The sequence below is a fragment of the Lipotes vexillifer genome, unplaced genomic scaffold (genome assembly GCF_000442215.2).
Source record: "Lipotes vexillifer unplaced genomic scaffold, Lipotes_vexillifer_v1.1 scaffold69, whole genome shotgun sequence".
NCBI classification, from domain to species: Eukaryota; Metazoa; Chordata; class Mammalia; order Artiodactyla; family Lipotidae; genus Lipotes; species Lipotes vexillifer.
Genome location: NW_006790942.1, coordinates 2,526,102 through 2,544,156, shown reverse-complemented (window position 1 = coordinate 2,544,156; position 18,055 = coordinate 2,526,102). Strand labels below are relative to the sequence as shown.

Genomic DNA, 18,055 nt, shown 5'->3' with positions numbered 1-18,055 from the left:
TGGCTTAGGGGTTATCTTGAATCCCATCCAATGCACATTAAAACGGTACCCAAGAGCTTCAGATTACTGAAGGTAAACGTCGTTTCATTTCATTGAGATTTATTTCACTGAGATCGCAACTAACTTAAAACCACATATGTGCATTTATATACAAATATATTGCATATATATAAATATTTTTGGTGAAAATGCTTATCGTTTTTGTGTTTCACGTATAGATTATGTGGTCATGAGATACTAGTTGACTCGTAAGCATATTGCCAGGAAACTTACATTCTGTGCTCTCCATTTAAACTGAGATATAAAATTAAGTCCCTAACATTTTGCAAAAGACCCTGAGCTATCGTAGAATTATCGTGCTAACATCTATAGTTGGACAGTTGCAGTTGGATGAGCGCATTCTACTTAAAATATCATGAGGTTTCAGTAATTTAGTTATTCCTCCCTTACATAATATTTTGATCTTAAAAATGACTTTGTTTTTTTATCACCTCTGAGATGAGGTTTGGGGACAAACTTTGACACAGTAGTTTGCAAAACCCTTTGGGATCTTTTAGGCTGAGAATGGTGCTAAGTGAACTATTAATGCAACTTAACATTTGGTGCTTTTGCCAAGGATGCTGTGAGGTAGGTGCCAGAGCAAATTCCATTATCTTTTTAACTCAGATCCGCCTACTTTTTTTTTTTAAACAGTCTTTCTGGTTGTCCAATTGCTGCAGCAGAAAAATTGGCAATGTCCCAGGAAAAAAGTCAGCTTGATTCTGCCAAAACCGGGCAGTGTCCTGAGCAGGGTCACAGGTATGATGCTCCCCCGGGGTTCCCGTTACTCCCTGCATGCCGAGCGCCTCCACAGAGGGTCCCTCTCCTGCCAGGTGCCAGCTCACCGTGGGCCACCTTCGTTCCAACGCACAGCCACCAGTGTCCACTTGAGAGGCTGGGCCAGCTAATCATGCTGTCACTGAAATGAACTGCTAGACCCTCCAGAAGTTTAACTTGAAATTAATCTGCACGCAGAGGTCACGTAATGTGGATGAATCTAAAAAATGTAAAGTCTGCGATAACATAGATTGATCAAATTCTGTGTCGCTAAGCACAAGCCCTCCCACTAGTCAGGTAGGGGCCCCTTTATGGTTGACGTAACCTTTCCACCTCATGATCCCTCATCACTCAAAATATGTGATGCTGTATGGTCGTCCCACTGCTCCAGATATGCGCACAGTTTCTTTGAAACAAAAATTCATTCCAAATTGGTAACTGTGGATAAAATACCTCCTGTCGGTCCTAGGTCCTTCACAGTCTCTAGTAGTTTGGAGGACCTTACTTACACCTAAATAATAAACTATGGATGAGGACACAGTATGAGGTGATACACTTATTAATACAAAAATCATATACGTAAGAAAAGTGATTTGGGGATTACAACAGATGACCAGGTCCTCGTTGTTGTTACCGAGACACTGGAATGAAAAACAGTTATTAGGAACATTTTCAAGATATGGTGTCCATTAATATTTGCTTCTGTAGGTTTAATTAAAAGACTCAAATTGTCATGACTTTGCCGAGAGTCAAAATCACATGAGTGAGGAACATAAATCAAGCAAATATCATGAATTACTGAATAACGGTTTAAAAATCTTATAACAAGATTCTTGGTTAGGATTACGGTACTGTATTCTCTAGTTTCTCCCTAAGTAGGTTAGTTATCAAACATAGAAATAGCATTAAGTTTCATTTTGCTCATTTCTTAGAAGTACTATTTTAGACTAGAACACTCTTGCGATATTAGGGGTATAAACCAAGTTACATATACAATAACAAATTCAACTAATCACTCAAATATTTTGATGTAGCAGCTAAAAAGTTTTTTACCTAATCCAAGAAACATCATCAAAACGTTGACATTCTGATGAGTAAGGTATGTTCTGGTGAAAAACAAAAGAAAAATATGTATTTTTGATATTGCTAAATTCTGAAAGTATATTTATTTGTGTCCTTTTAACAGTAGACCACAGCACGACAGCATTTGTGTTTTCCTTGGCCGGCATTGGTGCTGTACAAATATGATACCCTTGTTTAATCCACACAGTAATTCTAAAGGAATGTTTAAGTCACATTTAGCTTGGATTAAGATAATTCTATTGAAAAATGTGATAGCTGTTATAATACAGTAATTTTTATTCATATTGAAACAATGGCAATTTAATAGATAAAATTTTGAAATACTCTTTAAAATATTACTTAAAGCAGCAAAAACATTCAGTCCAAAGGTGGGGAAAAAGATGAGAAGCCTAAGAAGAAATTCACAGTTCAGGAATCCAGTTTCCGGTGCCGACACTGCCCCTGTTAGGATATAATGACATTTCCTCACTAGTTCCAGTCGTGACTTTTCACTGCTACTCTGATGAACAGTCCTGAGCAGCAGGAAGTACACACCTCATCAGTGCCCTGATGACAGTTCCACGGCACTTTCTCTCTTACCCATGGGAGACTCGGACACACAACGTGCAGCCTCCCCGAGGCCACCCAGCACCCGAAGTGCCCCCTCCTCCCTCACTCCACCCCATCCTGTGTGACCACAGCCCTTTACCCTAATGCGTGGCTCAGTGGGAAACTCCAGGTGTGACACACCTGAGCTGCTTTAACTTCTGATGCTGGGATGCTCACCAACGGTGTCGTCCTATTTCTTTTGAGCTCTGCCCCTCTCTCTTCAGGACAAGCTTGGTGAAGCAAATCGAATTCAATTTCCGATCACAAGCCATCATCTCTCCCAGAGCTACGGTGTCAAAAGAGCAAGAGAAATTTGGAAAAGTACCTTTCGATTATGCCAGTTTCGATGCCCAGGTTTTTGGTAAACATCCCCTCGTACAAACAGGTCAAGGCCGAAAAACACCACCATTTCCTGAATGTAAGCTTCAAATTCTAATACTTATTCCAAAAAAAATGTGTCTTGTGTATGTGCATGTTGGGTGAGGGGCATGTGTTTAAATATGTAATATACTATTTACTGCTGGGAGGAGAGAAAATATATTGTACAGTGAAATAAAATAAGGATAACAATAATAAGTTAATCAGTACTACTGGTCTTGCATGAAGTGACACTGAGTATGGTAAATAGTGGATTAATTATTCTACAAATATGGTGCCATTTTTGAATCTAAATGCAGTAATTCTGAAGAAATATAATAGGTAAAAATATGGAAATACTACTTACATCAGCAAAAGTGTTCAAACTGAAGGTGGGAGAAAAAGTGAAAAGTCTAAGAAGGAACTCACAGTTCAGAAATCAAGGTTTCACTAGGAAAAAAAAAAAACAACACGTGTGGCTTTGGAGATGTTCATCCACAGATTTAAGAATTAGTGCAGAAACATTTAAAATGTGTCAGTTCTCTAATGCTAACACAAAGGCACTGTAACACATAAAACTTGGTGTTTTTACTAACAGTCTCTTCGAGTTGTTTAAAGTCCTTGAATATTCTAATGAAAAGGTTAGAAAGTAAATGTTGGGAATAAACCCAGGAATGATTTCTGCCAAGCAAAATAATCCCCCAGTTGGAGTCCTCCATAGACCGTGATTTTTTAACAACGTTGTGCAAATCCCTGGAATCCCTTTGATCTCACGTGTAGTTAACCCAGACGTAGTACTCTTAGGAGCACAGGATGCTTCTCCCTCCTGTGTCGTGGTCACCTTCCGTAAAGAACGTGAATGTCGTATAAAACCTAACAGTGTATAAACAGACTTGAAAGGAGTTTGTCCACCAACAAGAAGTACATTAAACTCCAGAAGATAGTTTACCTGTTCCTACTAAAAATAGGGTACAGCTGACATAAGTAACCACTGACAGCCTGTTAGATTCAGGAAAGAAACTTATACACACAAATATACACACACAATGTTTTGTATCTATCTGTATAAACTTAGATATAGATATAGTTCTAGGATATATCCACAAAATATACACACATACGTATATGTTGAATTCGGGTGAAACTAATTAATGAGTGTCCTATATGCTCGTGTAATATGGATTTTGGTTTAAAAATGTAGCACATTCAGTGACATTTTCATATTTTTATAACTACAGGAATAACATTTGGTAATGTTTTAAATTATTTCGTGAAAAGTAATGATCAAATATTTAAAGTAAACACTACTTACGGTGAAACAGCTATAACTGCCTTTACATTAGCCCACATTAAATGCTGGCTGTGTTTCCTGGTCCCTGAGTGATGTTTACAAATACCCAGAGTGGAGAGAAACACGTTAATTCTCTCAGTAACCCACAACAGAACATAAAGCAGCGCTCATCCTCGGTAGCACTGAGAATGCTACCTTTCCGCCGCAGTGCCTTTCCGTTCCCCTGGAAGCTCTGCGCATCTCTCACTCACTGCCCCGAACCGAGCATGAAGATGCCAGCTCAGGAAAGCCTCCGCCACCAACTCTGTCCCCCTGAGTTGGAGGAAGAAAAACTCATGCTGTTTTAAGCACGAAACAAACCTGCACATCCAATAGCAAAGCAATGCAATTCCATGGCTAAGTAAAAAGTGTTATTATGAAAACAAATGCGAAAAGTCCGTTTTTCTCCCCTGGGATTACTGGGCCACACGCCTACGCCGTTTGTGGATGTACCGGCCTTGAGCCTGTCTAGTCCCTGATGGGTTTCGCAGCTACCCACGCTGCCATTGCACCTGCCCGCTAACATGAGTTCTGGAGTTTTTGTCATAAGACGTGGAAATGCAAAGAAATATTAAGAGAATAGGCATTCTTTCCCCTCAATCACATCATTTGATCTGTGAACTTCTGTGAAAACCGTTCTGAATAACCTTCATTTAACGTACCCGGGGAGAATGGAGCATGTTTTAATTTATTCTTCACGTATTTTCATGCAAGGAAGTTCTATCTTTAAAACAAGTCTATCTAATGACCGAATCCACGTACGAGCAATTGCTAATCAAATCTCTCTTCAACAGCGAAGCATTTTTCCAATCCAGGAAAATTTCCTAACCGGCTGCTGAGTGCGGGCACTCACACACTGAGCCCCGGCCGTGCCAGCTCTCACAGCCACGGTCAGCGCGGCGAAGACACCCACGTAGCGGCAGCTGCTGCCATCCTGAACCTCTCCACCCGCTGCAGGGAAGCTGCAGACATCCTCTCCAACAAACCGCAGAGTCTGCCTGCCAAGGTAGGCCGGCCAAGACGGCCAAGAGCCCGGAGGGGGGCAGCGACTCTCAGCGAGAATCCGCTGCCTGCGTGAACCCGGCCACACTCGCCCCCGCCCCTGCAGCACGGCCCCCCCCCCTTGTCTCGGGGAGAGAACCTGGGCAGGGATGAGAGTGGTGGGAGGAAGGACCTTGGAGGGAGACAGTGGCGCTTTTGCAGGTTGTGCACCAGAGCTGGGGCAGGGGTGCGGTATGAAGCCGGTTGGGGGCAGCTCAATAGATTCCAAACCTCTTTTTGTGTTGGGGACTCTGGCACACGAGGAAAGAGATTGCCACTAGAATCATGCTGAACAACGGAAGCTTTTCACTGCCTTCGAATCAAAGATGGTAGGACGTGTTCCATCACACAGCCCCCTGTAAAACACTGGCAAAATTCATGAAATTTCACTATTGTACATGTGACTGCCGTATAGCGTAAGGTGGTCTGAGTTGCTGTAGTTTTCACGAAGGACACATCCTAAAACCTGGATCCATTAAATCGACAAGACAGGGCCCCGGGGGCGTCTTGGGAACTCAGGGCCCAAATTCAAATCCAAAATCAAATTCTGTGAAGTTTATGGAGACCCCAGCTTTCTGGAGCTCACGAAATTAATCACATTTCTCTAATAACCTCTCCTCGCCGACTAATGCAGAGAAGTACACATCTGTGTTTATGATGCCTTGAGGAAAACAAAAAGCAAAGATCCTTCATGTCTTGCCTTTTGAGGAGGGGGTTGTGATGCTCCAAAGTAACAGGGACCCGCAGAGGGAGCGTGAGCTTCCTGCAGTCAGCAGGGACCTGTAACTCCTGTCCACGCTAAGGGCTGTTAAAAGAAGTTATTTTCCTACCTAGACAGCTGAAGCCAGCTGGAGCAGAGTGCCCAGGCTTATTTGGAGAAGAGATGTTACCCTTGCTTTCAGTGGAAGATTGCCCAGGTTAAACTCTAACCCGAAACTCGGCGAGCACAGGCTCTAGCTCTCTTTTCCCTTTAAGCTCAGCCCGTCCCTGGCGTGGTCAGCTGCCACCTGTGCCGTGTGCCAGGCCTTCAGGAGAGCAGGGCGCACAGTGCATCGAGCCTTTGACAGAAGAATCAGAATTAGCTTCTGGACAAATCTCAGCCAAGTAAACCCCAGGAAGAGTTGGTGGCCAAAAACCACTCAAAAACAATTTTTAAACAAATGAGGTTCTTAAACAAAGAAAAACACATTGCCTCAAAAATATAAAGAAAATGCCAAGCTCTCCAAAATCACAGGCAGAAATTATGTACATAAATGAATGATGTAGGGTCCTTTAAAATGTAACTTTGGTTATTTTTAAATTCATTTTTAAAAACCTGAATACATTTCTTCTTTTTAAAGGGATATTCTAATATACAGCTTGTTGGAGAAATACTAAACTATCTTCCTTCTTGGTGCTTTATTCTTTGTCTAGGCTGTCCTACAAGAATAAAAGTGCCCATGTTATAATGGTTAAAGCTGCTTAAATTACTTGAGTAAATGGTTGTAGACTGAAGGCTTTCCATCTGCAAGGTAGATACTTTTTGTTCCTCAGAATTCTGCCTTTAACCTTTATATTCTCCACGTTCTGTTAATTGCTGGAGCCAAACAATGAATCAAACAAGGATGACTAAAATTTGAAGGTATTTTCCCTTATCGATATATGTTCTTCTCTTCTTAAAACACATTTCTGGTCAGAAAAGTGACTGTTAAATCGTCACATTTCGAAAATTCAAACAGCGGACTCGCCGTGTGTATTTGATGCTCCTGCTGGGAGCATTCTGTGCGCCAGGGTTGCTCTGTGGAGCTGATACGCCTGTCCCGGGCAACAGGAGCCCCCTGCACGTCTCAGCCTCCAAACTGCCAACCAAGCCCTAACTGCAAAGCCAAACCACTGATGATAAGGGTGGAAGAGACAGACAGTGCACCAGTCGGCTTTTAGGAAGAGTTTGTGATGCTGGCAGTTTTAGGAACCTTTTTCCCACGAAAATTGTCTTGTTTGACATCGTGGTTGTTAAAATAGGATCACTGTGGCACCCTACACTGTCACCTGGTACAGAATCCTTTTTCCAGGCCTGCATTTGCACACAACTGTAACAGTTTGCAGAATTCTATCCGGGTTGGATCCTATTTTCTGAATATAAAAGAGAACCTCATAAATTCCTGAAACCACAAAAGGTAATTATTGTAACAAAAAAAAAAAGAGAGAGAAAAAGCCAAAGTAATTAACCCTGAAAAATAGGCTCTGATCAAACAGTGCCCAGTGACAGCCATTTCTTTTTTTTTTTTTTAATAGATCTTTGCTGGAGTATAATTGCTTCATAATACCGTGTTAGTTTCTGTTGCACAACAAAGCGAATCAGCCATATGCATACATATATCCCCATATCCCCTCCGTCTGGAGCTTCCCTCCCACCCTCCCTATCCCACCCCTCTAGGTGGTCACAAAGCACTGAGCCGATCTCCCTGTGCTTTGCTGCTGCTTCCCACCAGCCAACTGTTTTACATTCGGTAGTGTGTATACATTGATGCTACTCTCACTTCACCCCAGCTTCGCCCTCCCACCCCATGTCCTCGAGTCCATTCTCTGTGTCTACCTCTTTATTCCTGCCCTGCAACTAAGTTCATCAGAACCTTTTTTCTTTTTTTTTAGATTCCCTATATAGGTGTTAGCATACGGTATTTGCTTTTCTCTTTCTGACTTACTTCACTCTGTATGACAGACTCTAGGTCCATCCACCTCACTACAAATAACTCAATGTCGTTTCTTTTTATGGCTGAGTAATATTCCATTGTATATATGTGCCACATCTTCTTTATCCATTCATCTGTTGATGGACATTTAGATTGGTTCCATGTCCTGGCTATTGTAAATAGTGCTGCAATAAACATTGTGGTGCATGTCTCTTTTTTAATTATGGTTTTCTCAGGGTATATGCCCAGTAGTGGGATTGCTGGGTCATATGGTGGTTCTATTTTTAGTTTTTTAAGGAACCTCCATACTGTTTTCCAGAGTGGTTGTATCAATTTACATTCCCACCAGTGGTGCAGGAGGGTTCCCTTTTCACCACACCCTTTCCAGCATATATTGTTTCTAGCTTTTTTGATGATGGCCATTCGGACCGGCGTGAGGTGATACCTCATTGTAGTTTTGATTTGCATTTCTCTAATAATTAGTGATGTTGAGCATCTTTTCATGTGCCTCTTGGCCATCTGTATGTCTTCCTTGGTGAAATGTCTATTTAGATCTTCCACCCATTTTTTAATTGGATTGTTTGTTTTTTTGATATTGAGCTCCATGAGCAGTTTGTATATTTTGGAGATTAATCCTTTGTCTGTTGTTTCATTTGCAAATATTTTCTCCCATTCTGAGGATTGTCTTTTTGTCTTGTTTATGGTTTCCTTTGCTATGCAAAAGCTTTTAAGTTCAGTTAAGTCACATTTGTTTATTTTTATTTCTGTTACTCTAGGAGGTGGGTCAAAAAAGATCTTGCTGTGGTTTATGTCAAAGAGTGTTTTTTCCTGTGTTTTCCTCTGAAAGTTTTATCAGTGTCTGGTCTTACATTTGAGTCTTTAATCCATTTTGAGTTTATTTTTGTGTATGGTGTTAGGGAGTGTTCTAATTTCATTCTTTTACATGTAGCTGTCCAGTTTTCCCAGAACCACTTATTGAAGAGGCTATCTTTTCTCCATTGTATATTCTTGCCTCCGTTATCAAAAATAAGTTGACCATATGTGCGTGGGTTTATCTCTGGGCTTTCTATCTTGTTCTGCTTGATCTATATTTCTGTTTTTGTGCCAGTACCATACTGTCTTGATTACTGTAGCTTTGTGGTATAGTTTGGAGTTGGGGGCCCTGATTCCTCCAATTCCGTTTTTCTTTCTCAAGATTGCTTTGGCTATTCTGGGACTTTTGTGTTTCGGTACGAATTGTAAGATCTTTTGTTCTAATTCTGTGAAGAATGCCATTGGTAGTTTGATAGGGATTGCATTGAATCTGTAGATTGCTTTGGGTAGTATAGTCATTTTCACAATATTGATTCTTCCAATCCAAGAACATGGTATATTTCTCCATTTGTTTATGTCATCTTTGATCTCTTTCGTCAGTGTTTTATGGTTTTCTGAGTACAAGTCTTTCGCCTCCTTAGGCAGGTTATTCCTAGGTATATTATTCTCTTTGTGGCAGTGGTAAATAGGAGTGTTTCCTTAATTTCTCTTTCTGATTTTTCATTGTTGGTGTGTAGGAATGCCACAGATGAATGCATTAATTTTGTATCCTGCAACCTTACCAAATTCATTGATTAGTTCTAGTAGTTTTCAGGTGACATCTTTAGGATTTTCTGTGTATAGTATCATGTCATCAGCAAACAGTGACAGTTCTACTTCTTTTCCAATTTGTATTCCTTTTATTTCTTTTTCTTCTCTGACTGCCGTGGCTAGGACTTCCAAAACTATGTTGAATAAGAGTGGTGAGAGTGGACCTCCTTGTCTTGTTCCTGACCCTAGTGGAAATACTTTCAGTTTTTCACCATTGAGTATGATGCTTGCTGTGGGTTTGTCATATATGGCTTTTATTATGTTGAGGTAGGTTCCCTCTATGCCCATTTTCTGGAGAGTTTTTATCATATGAATCAAAATCAAAATCATATGAATTTTGTCAGAAGCTTTCTCTGCATCTGTTGAGATGATCGTATGGTTTTTATTCCTTAATTTGTTAACGTGGTGTATCACATTGAATGATTTGTATATATTGAAGAATCTTTGCATCCCTGGGATAAATCCCACTTGATCATGGTGTATGATCCTTTTAATGTTCTGTAGGATTCTGTTTGCTAGTATTTTGTTCAGGATTTTTGCATCTCTGTTCATCAGTGCTATTGGTCTATAATTTTCTTTTTTTGTGGTGTCTTTTTCTGGTTTTGGTATCAGGGTGATGGTGGCTTCGTAGAATGAATTTAGGAGTGTTTCTCCCTCTGCAATCTTTTGCAAGAGTTTGGGAAGGATCGGTGTTAGCTCTTCTCTAAATGTTTGATAGAATTTGCCTGTGAAGCCATGTGACAGCCATTTCTATTGTCTGTGTGGCCCTCTGCTCTGTGCCCTTTGCTTAATGTAGGATTAAGTGTAAACAGTCGTCCCCTCCACATTGAATACTAGCCTGATTCTCTCTCCACCAGGATTTGGTGTTGCCTCCATGGCAGGCTGTTAGTACGTTTGTTTTTTCTAGCCAAAATCCATAGATGTCTTGAGTTTCTAGCTTAGAAAGAAGGATACACAGCTTTTCCCTACTCTTGACTTCTATAGCAGATCATAGAAGCATTTTTGATGTACCAGAGATATTCTGGCAGATGGACTCAGCTGTCCCACCTGAAAGGTCTGTAGGTGCTGGACTGCCCAAGTCACAGGTTAGAGTACCTCAGAGACCCTGCCTTCAAGGAGCTTACAGGAAGAGGACAAAAGAAGTGATCGTTCCAGGTGGAGAACTGGGTCTTCAGAGGTGATGTTCCTGAGGCTCAGGGGAGGCATGGGTGGCTTGTAGGGAATTTGATCAGAATTTGGACAACGGATTTATTTTCCTTCTGCCTCCATGTCCTTCCCTTTACCCGATGAGCTTCTCTGAAGTTGCTTAAAGAGCCCAAGAGGAGAACAAATTACAGGTCACGAGTAGGAGCATGACCTTGTCAAAATCAAGCCAAAGGTCACTAGCCGTGAGATTGCGCTCATCCACTGGTCGGAGCTCATACAGATTGGTTTTCATGCTGTGTGCTGACTCCAGGTTTATTGGGAGACCTGCATCCGTGATTTTCAAAATCCCTACTCTTCTGGAAGATAAGGGGGTGAAGGAAAACTTCAGAGATGCAAGAGAACATCTTCTAAAGACAGTGAAGGACGATAGGCACGTTCCAAAGTGTTCTCCTTCCAAAATTTCTCAGCCTGAGCATCTGCCCACCCAACACTAAAACGCCTCCTCCCCGGCACGGAGCTGAGATGCCAGGGCTAACACTGCCCATCGCTGCCCAAGCTTGAGTCCACCACACCCTGAAAGTAGATCTTAGAAGGAATTGTTTATTTGTTAAAATCCAGGCCAGCACGTACCCAGCAGGTCTACGCCACCTAAATCACTTGTGCGTGTTTTAAGTATCTCTTTGAGGAATCGAGTCAGGAGGAAAAGTTAGTAATAAGCAATCCTTAATGGAGATTGTCACGGTTACGGGTACTTTTGTCTGAAGGATGAACCCCATCTCAATGCTAGCACGGTCCTTGGTGCTGAGACTTGTATCATGTCCTTTACTTCCATTTGGAATTAATGTGAGTTTGCAGAACTCACATGGACCACAGCTTCAATCAGTCCCGCTTTAGTCTGGAGACGGGTGCTCCCGAGATGAGGGCAGGGCTGAGTAGAAGCGGGCGGCAGGAGAAGCGAGCGGCGGGCGTTTGCCACGTTCCCTAAGACCCGAGCTCCGTCCTGCTTCTTCCCCATCTTTCTCCTCCTCTTCCTCCCCTCAGCAGAGGTAGGAATAGGCACACAGTCTATCTTTATCCCGATCGCTGCCGCTTGCCAAGCGCTCTGTTGTTTGTTTTGGTGTTTTCCCCACCTGTTTAGACAAAGTGGCATATGCACAGTGTGCCTTGAAAGAAAACAAAAAATTGACACTTGCTTGAAATGTTTAAAGTTCAAAGTCTGTTTTGTGCTTGAACAAGACCTAGACACAGCAGGATATCACATCGCCATTCCTGCTCTCAGAAATAGCCTGGCGGCTCTGGGTGCGGTTAGAATCCAAAAGCAGCCTTTTGCAGTAACTTTAACACGAAGTCAGAGGATGCTGTAGAATGTGAGTGAAATGTCCTGAGGGACCTGAGTTGGGATCTCAAGGAACCAGCTGACATGTATGGGGAAACTGCCTCTTTTCCTCAGTGTAGAACAGCACAGGGAGGTCTCTTCGGGTCCAAAAACCTAATCAAATTATTCTTATTATCAGTTGTTGCTTATTGAACACCTACTATGTGCCAGGCACTGTAAGTAAGCACTCTGCCCACAATAATACGTTTTAATCCTTCTAGAAACTCTGTAAAGCAGATACGATTATCCCATTTTGCAGGTGAAGAAAAGTAGTGTGGAGATACTAAATGACTGCTTCCGAGTGGCACAGCTATAGCCATTGGAGCAAAAATTTGAATCCACACGCATCTAACTTCTGACCTGCCTGAAGAGTTTATCATTCCCTGGTGTACAGACTGCTGGCCCACCGAGGGTTTTCACTGTGATTCCAAGTGCCAGACAAAGACTTGGGGGAAATGGTTACAAATTTAACTTTAATTTTATACCTTATATCAGCCACTTGATTCTCCTCTGAATTCCATCACTGGATTTATATTGAGTACATTTCACAAGTCTATACTCTTAATAGTTTTAATATTCGATTGCTGTTTAGTAAGAATAAGATGTTTTCAGTTAATTGATTTATTTTACTTTATTATATTTATTTATTTTATATTTTTGTGGCATGCGGGATCTTAGTTCCTGGACCAGGGATCAAACCCACACCCCTGAAGTGGAAGCACAGAGTCTTAACCACTGGACCACCAGGGAAGTCTCTCATTTGTTTACTGTTAATACCCTGCCTACTTTTTTTTTTTTTTTTTGAGGATAGGCAAGAGGATTTTTTTAATATTAATTTAATTTTTAATTTAATTTTTATTTTATATTAGAGTATAGTTGATTTACAATGTTGTGTTAGTTTACAGTGTACAGCAAAGTGATTCAGTTGTACATACACATATATCCATTCTTTTTCAGGTTCTTTTCCCATATAGGTTATTACAGATTACTGAGTAGAGTGCCCTGTGCTATAAATAGCACGGGATAAGTTAGGAGTTTGGGATTAACGTATACACACTACTATATATAAAACAGATAATCAACAAGGACCTTCTGTATAGCACAGAGAACTCTACTCAATATGCTGCCTGCTTTGAAAACATTTCAGAGGACTTTTGGTACCAAAAAGATACTCCCCCAAACCAACTCCTTGAGGCACGAGCAGAAGAGCAGAAGTGGCAAGTTGGAAGCAGAAACCAGGCTGCGGGCCACCTGTCTTTGCATGTCCTCTTAGCCCAGTCACAAAGGCATGGTGGTGGTGACCTCTCACGTATTAACAGAAAACCTGCCAAATAAGGAAAACAAGGCTATCTTATCCTGTCAATGTCTCGAAAGTTAATGCTTTTCATAATCAGAACATTTAAGGTAAAATTACAATTTTGCTTTTTTTTTTTTTACTTCATCACCATCTTTGAATGTAAGATCGTTTCTTGATTGTTGAAACGACATAATATCATCATTTGCCCGGAAAATATCGGAGGAAAACAGCCATCGGCCTATTATCCTCTAACTACAAGTGCAAGAACTTCTGTGTTTTCCCGTTCGCTCTTCTTCAGAAAATGAATTTCCCCCCGTTCTCCCTATAGCTGCACACATAGCCTGCGTGCCAGGCAGTCTCCTGCTTTCAGTGACATAAGTCTTTTCCCTGTTGCAACGAACTTCTCATAATTATCATTTGACTGAGCACATAACATGCCATTGTTTTAAATTTATTTATTTTTATTTTTAGTGATTTTGGCTGCGTTGGGTCTTTGTGGCTGCGCACGGACTTTCTCTAGTTGCGGCGAGCGGGAGCTACTTTTCGTTGCGGTGCGCGGGCTTCATTGCGGTGGCTTCCCTTGTTGCGGAGCATGGGCTCTAGGCGCATGGGCTTCAGTAGTTGTGTCACGTGGGCTCAGTAGTTGTGGCTCGCAGGCTCTAGAGCACAGGCTAAGTAGTTGTGGCGCACGGGCTTAGTTGCTCCATGGCATGTGGGATCTTCCCGGACCAGGGCTCAAACCCGTGTCCCCTGCATTGGCAGGCGTATTCTCAACCCCTGCGCTGCCAGGGAAGCCCTTTTTTTTAATTTATTTATTTTTGTTTTTATTTTGTTTTATTTTTGTAACGTGCCATTTAATAGATGCAGCGCAATATCATTTCTCTGTTGGCAGACATCTGAGTCGCTTCTTATTTTATAGCACAGATAAGACTTATAATGAAAAATTATCTCAACTTTCAGTTGAATAATAATTTATAATTGTATAATTTATGTATAAATTATATAACTTAAAATGATAATTTATAGTCTGTTTCACTAAAGATGTCCTATATGCACAAAATAAGCTCCTTGAAGTCAGGGACACTGTACGTTTCAGTTTTCTTTTCCCCGTAAATATAGTGGCTTGAAAATATTATGTGCTTTCTCAGTCATTTCATGAATAAATACATCTGTCTTATTACAGGTAACATCTGTAACTCAAAAGTAGCTGAAGTAGATGGTCACTGATGTCGCTCCTAAGTTGGAAAGTGTATGAGTAGTGTTAGACCAGCCTCAAAAAGCTTAAAGTTCAAACAATGAAAACAAGCGTCTAAAACAGCCCTTTAAGAAATGAGCATATTCGGCGTCGGGCTGAGGGGTCCATGTCAGGATGCAGCCGTTCCCTCCCCCTCCTGCCGCCGCCCCCCACCCTGTCCTCATTGTCCTGCCATTTGGAGTTTCAAGCACAGAGAGATGTGATGTCTGTTGATAATGCTCTGAATAAAATCCATGCAGTAAACGTGTGAGCCACCCATCCATGGGCAGAAAGGGGCCCTTCCCTGGTGCTCTGTGTAATTTTGAATGCATCTGTGAGCTCACTTAAAGTCCATCTGTACCCACACGGCCGCCTGCTCCCCCCAGCCCAGTCAGGTGCTCAGAGCAGCCGGCTGGGGCACAGGGTGCAGAAAAGCACGTCTTTTAAACATTAGGAATGATTCTTTTTTTCAATCAGCCCATGATTACTCAAGATGTAGGACCATCACAACTCTGAGAATCTCCGATTTTTTAATTTACTCAGGGGAAGTTTCTTTTTCCTGTAAAAGCTAAAATATGTATTAGTGTTGTCTTGGAATAGTTGGTATTTTTTCAGCAAGCTCGAATCTGCACTATTTATGGGTTTTGCACTATAAAATACTGCAGCCCAGTCACGTGACTCCTTTTTCCTAAGCCATCTGTCACAGAGGTCTGGAATTTTATGTGAATGTTGGTTGTGCAGTCTTAACCCAAGTTTTTTTGTTTTTATGAAAAATGTCAGCAACTACAATATTTAGCATTTTACTTTACATTGGCCATTAAACTTGATAGCTATAGCTCTGTTTCTTTGCTATAGTTACGTATCAGTTTTGAAGCCAAAAATTGCTTTGTTGGACTCCTGGCAGAATACATTGTATCATGGAGAGAGCACATAGCACTGATATGGTTAATATCTTGGATTTTTGTAACTAAGGTTTATTAATGCTGGTATAAAAACGTATTTGATATTATACAGATGGCATAAGATGTGGTGGTTACTAAGTTATTATCCCGGATAAGCTGTACTGTGAAATTCAGGGCTTAAAACTATCACAGGAGATTAAACTATTTACTGAAAAGGACAGAAAGATATGACCAAACATCTTAGTACAAATATATTAGAAGCGTATTTACCTCCCACAAATATAATAGAGCACTTCTACCTCATAGGCTGAGAGATTGAGAATAGGAACTTTGCAGGTCAAACAAGCAAACAGAAGAGATGCTTTTATTTTTTAACTCAGGCGGCCGCTACAGTGGATCACATCTCAGGGGGAACTGCTGGGGAGAGGGTATGGGTGCAGTGTAAATGGGGAGTTAAAATAAAGCCCTGGGAAGTAACCGTTAGGGATCTTAGGAGCATATTCAGAGAAGACTCTTCTGCTTTACCGGCCAAAGGGAAAAGAGAAGAGACATTGTCCAGAAGCTAATTGTGAATTGATGGATGACAGTGACAGTGCCACTCAGGTATTCAGTTGACCCACTTGCGAGGGTGACAGGCTCGTTCACCCCGCCTTCTGGGAGTTACTGCCTGGTGGTGTTCACGATTCAGGGCCATGCACGCCATCCTCGGGCACATGAGTTGTGGAAGGTCCAGGGCACATGGGGACTTTGTTGGCACTTGAACCTTAAAGAGAAAACGAAGCTTAGCCAAAGGTCTCCTGAAGAGAAACGCCGTGAGGTAGATCTAAGTCTCATACTGAGTATCTGGAAAAGAATCACCTTTATTCCGGAGTTTCCACCGTAGAACTCATCCCCTGCTGCCCGCCCCGTCCTGTCATGTGACACCTGGTGCCTCCACTCCAGGCCCCCAGGGGAACTTTGGTTTACGCTGCCCGCCTCGCCCAACACGCCCGCCACGAGTTTACCAAGCTTTTCTGGCACAAGGCACCCAGGGTAAAATGTCACTTTCATACTAATCTAATATAGTTCTCATATTTCCCAGTAAAAAGTCTCTTCCAGCTGGTTATTTGTGCATGTTTTTCACGTTAGATTAATATTGTGATGGGGGAAGAATATTGTGCCTCTTTATAAACTCAAGTGATGCTTCAAAGGATGAACTGGGAGTGATAATTCTGCAAACTAGAAAGGAAGGTTTAAAGCTAAACTTGGGGGGGAGAAAAAGATAAAACAGGTTTAGCCAGTACATTTAGTATTTGGACCATCTTATTTATATTAGGCTTACTTTGTTTAAACCCAGAAACACAAAGCTCACTAATGGGGCTGCTCTGAAAAGTCTGCCTAAGAATTGAACATTAACCAAAGCAAATCAGAAAGCTAGATTTAAAATCAGATATACTTACATAAAAGCTTGCATTTAAAATGATCCCTTAAAAGCCCACATGGCTAGGCTACCACTGCAAACTGCTTAAATGTTTTTCTGTTTCCTATTGTATACCAGGGAGCCGAGATAGAAGTGGATGAAAATGGCACATTGGACTTAAGCATGAAAAAAAACCGAATCCTGGACAAAGCTGCACCCCTAACTTCCACTAACCCTTCTGTTCCACCTGCTTCCTCTTCCGCATTCAAAACCAGCCGCTTGTTGGTCAATGCCGCCTTCTACCAGGCCCTCTGTGATCACGAGGGCTGGAACACGCCTATCAACTATAGCAAAGCTCATGGGAAGACAGAGGAGGAGAAAGAGGTATTGCTTCCATGTGGCCGATAAGCTTGAGATGGAGCGTGATCGGAGGGTGTGGCCAGCTTTTTTCCTCCTGGATTAGTTCTCACAATCCTGTATAGATAATACGTAATTCTGTACCTTGTTTTCGGTTTTGGTAAAACGATGGTTTTAAATTTCAGGAGGAATTTATAAATGAATCCACCGTTTCCCATCCCTTGCCTAAAACAATATGTCATTAGAGTGCGTTGTACCCCCATTACGGCTGAATAGTGTGCGCTGCATGAGAGGTGACGTCATCTCTCCCTCAGACCCGGCAGCCTGTGAGGGGCAGGGCGTCACTCAACACCAAGCCGCCAGCCTCCGTGTGCTCTGCACCGGATGCCGGAACACGAGAACGAATAGGGGGCAAGGCCGCATCTCGTCAGATTCCCTTCCGTGGTTTCGTGGAGGGATGGTGTTGGCATCCCTATGTGCAGAGCCGTGGTCTGGGGACTTATCGTGGACGTGGGATGTCTCAGCCATGGCAACTCCAGAGTTGTGGGCTGGGTTATCCTTGGAGGTGGCTTCACCCCTGGAAGCCAGACGTTGTGGCCGTGCAGGAATTCATCAGCCCACATCTCACAGTTGGAGCACCCTGGCTGGGTCTGATTAGCCTTGACTCAGTGTCATTCAAAAGAGTTCATGGCCACACCCTCCACTGGTTAGACTCAGTGACATTGCAGATGTGACCCCAGCTTTACTGTAGGTGATTCTGTTTGTCAGGAAGGTGGTTTGTACTTGCCAGTTGACATGTTTAAAGAACTGAAATAGACACTTGAAAGTGTGCATC

The 18,055-nt window shown here is 42.1% G+C and overlaps 1 protein-coding gene across 1 annotated transcript in view; it reads left to right on the top strand.

The window, feature by feature from the left end:
* ST18 (ST18 C2H2C-type zinc finger transcription factor) overlaps nucleotides 1-18,055 on the top strand; it is a 66,430-nt gene that overhangs the window by 16,418 nt on the left and 31,957 nt on the right. The window contains exons 5-8 of the mRNA XM_007464060.1: nucleotides 694-798; nucleotides 2,712-2,905; nucleotides 4,969-5,180; nucleotides 17,002-17,247. Of these exons, the coding sequence (XP_007464122.1) occupies nucleotides 694-798; nucleotides 2,712-2,905; nucleotides 4,969-5,180; nucleotides 17,002-17,247 (757 nt within the window). The remainder of the gene's footprint in view (nucleotides 1-693; nucleotides 799-2,711; nucleotides 2,906-4,968; nucleotides 5,181-17,001; nucleotides 17,248-18,055) is intronic.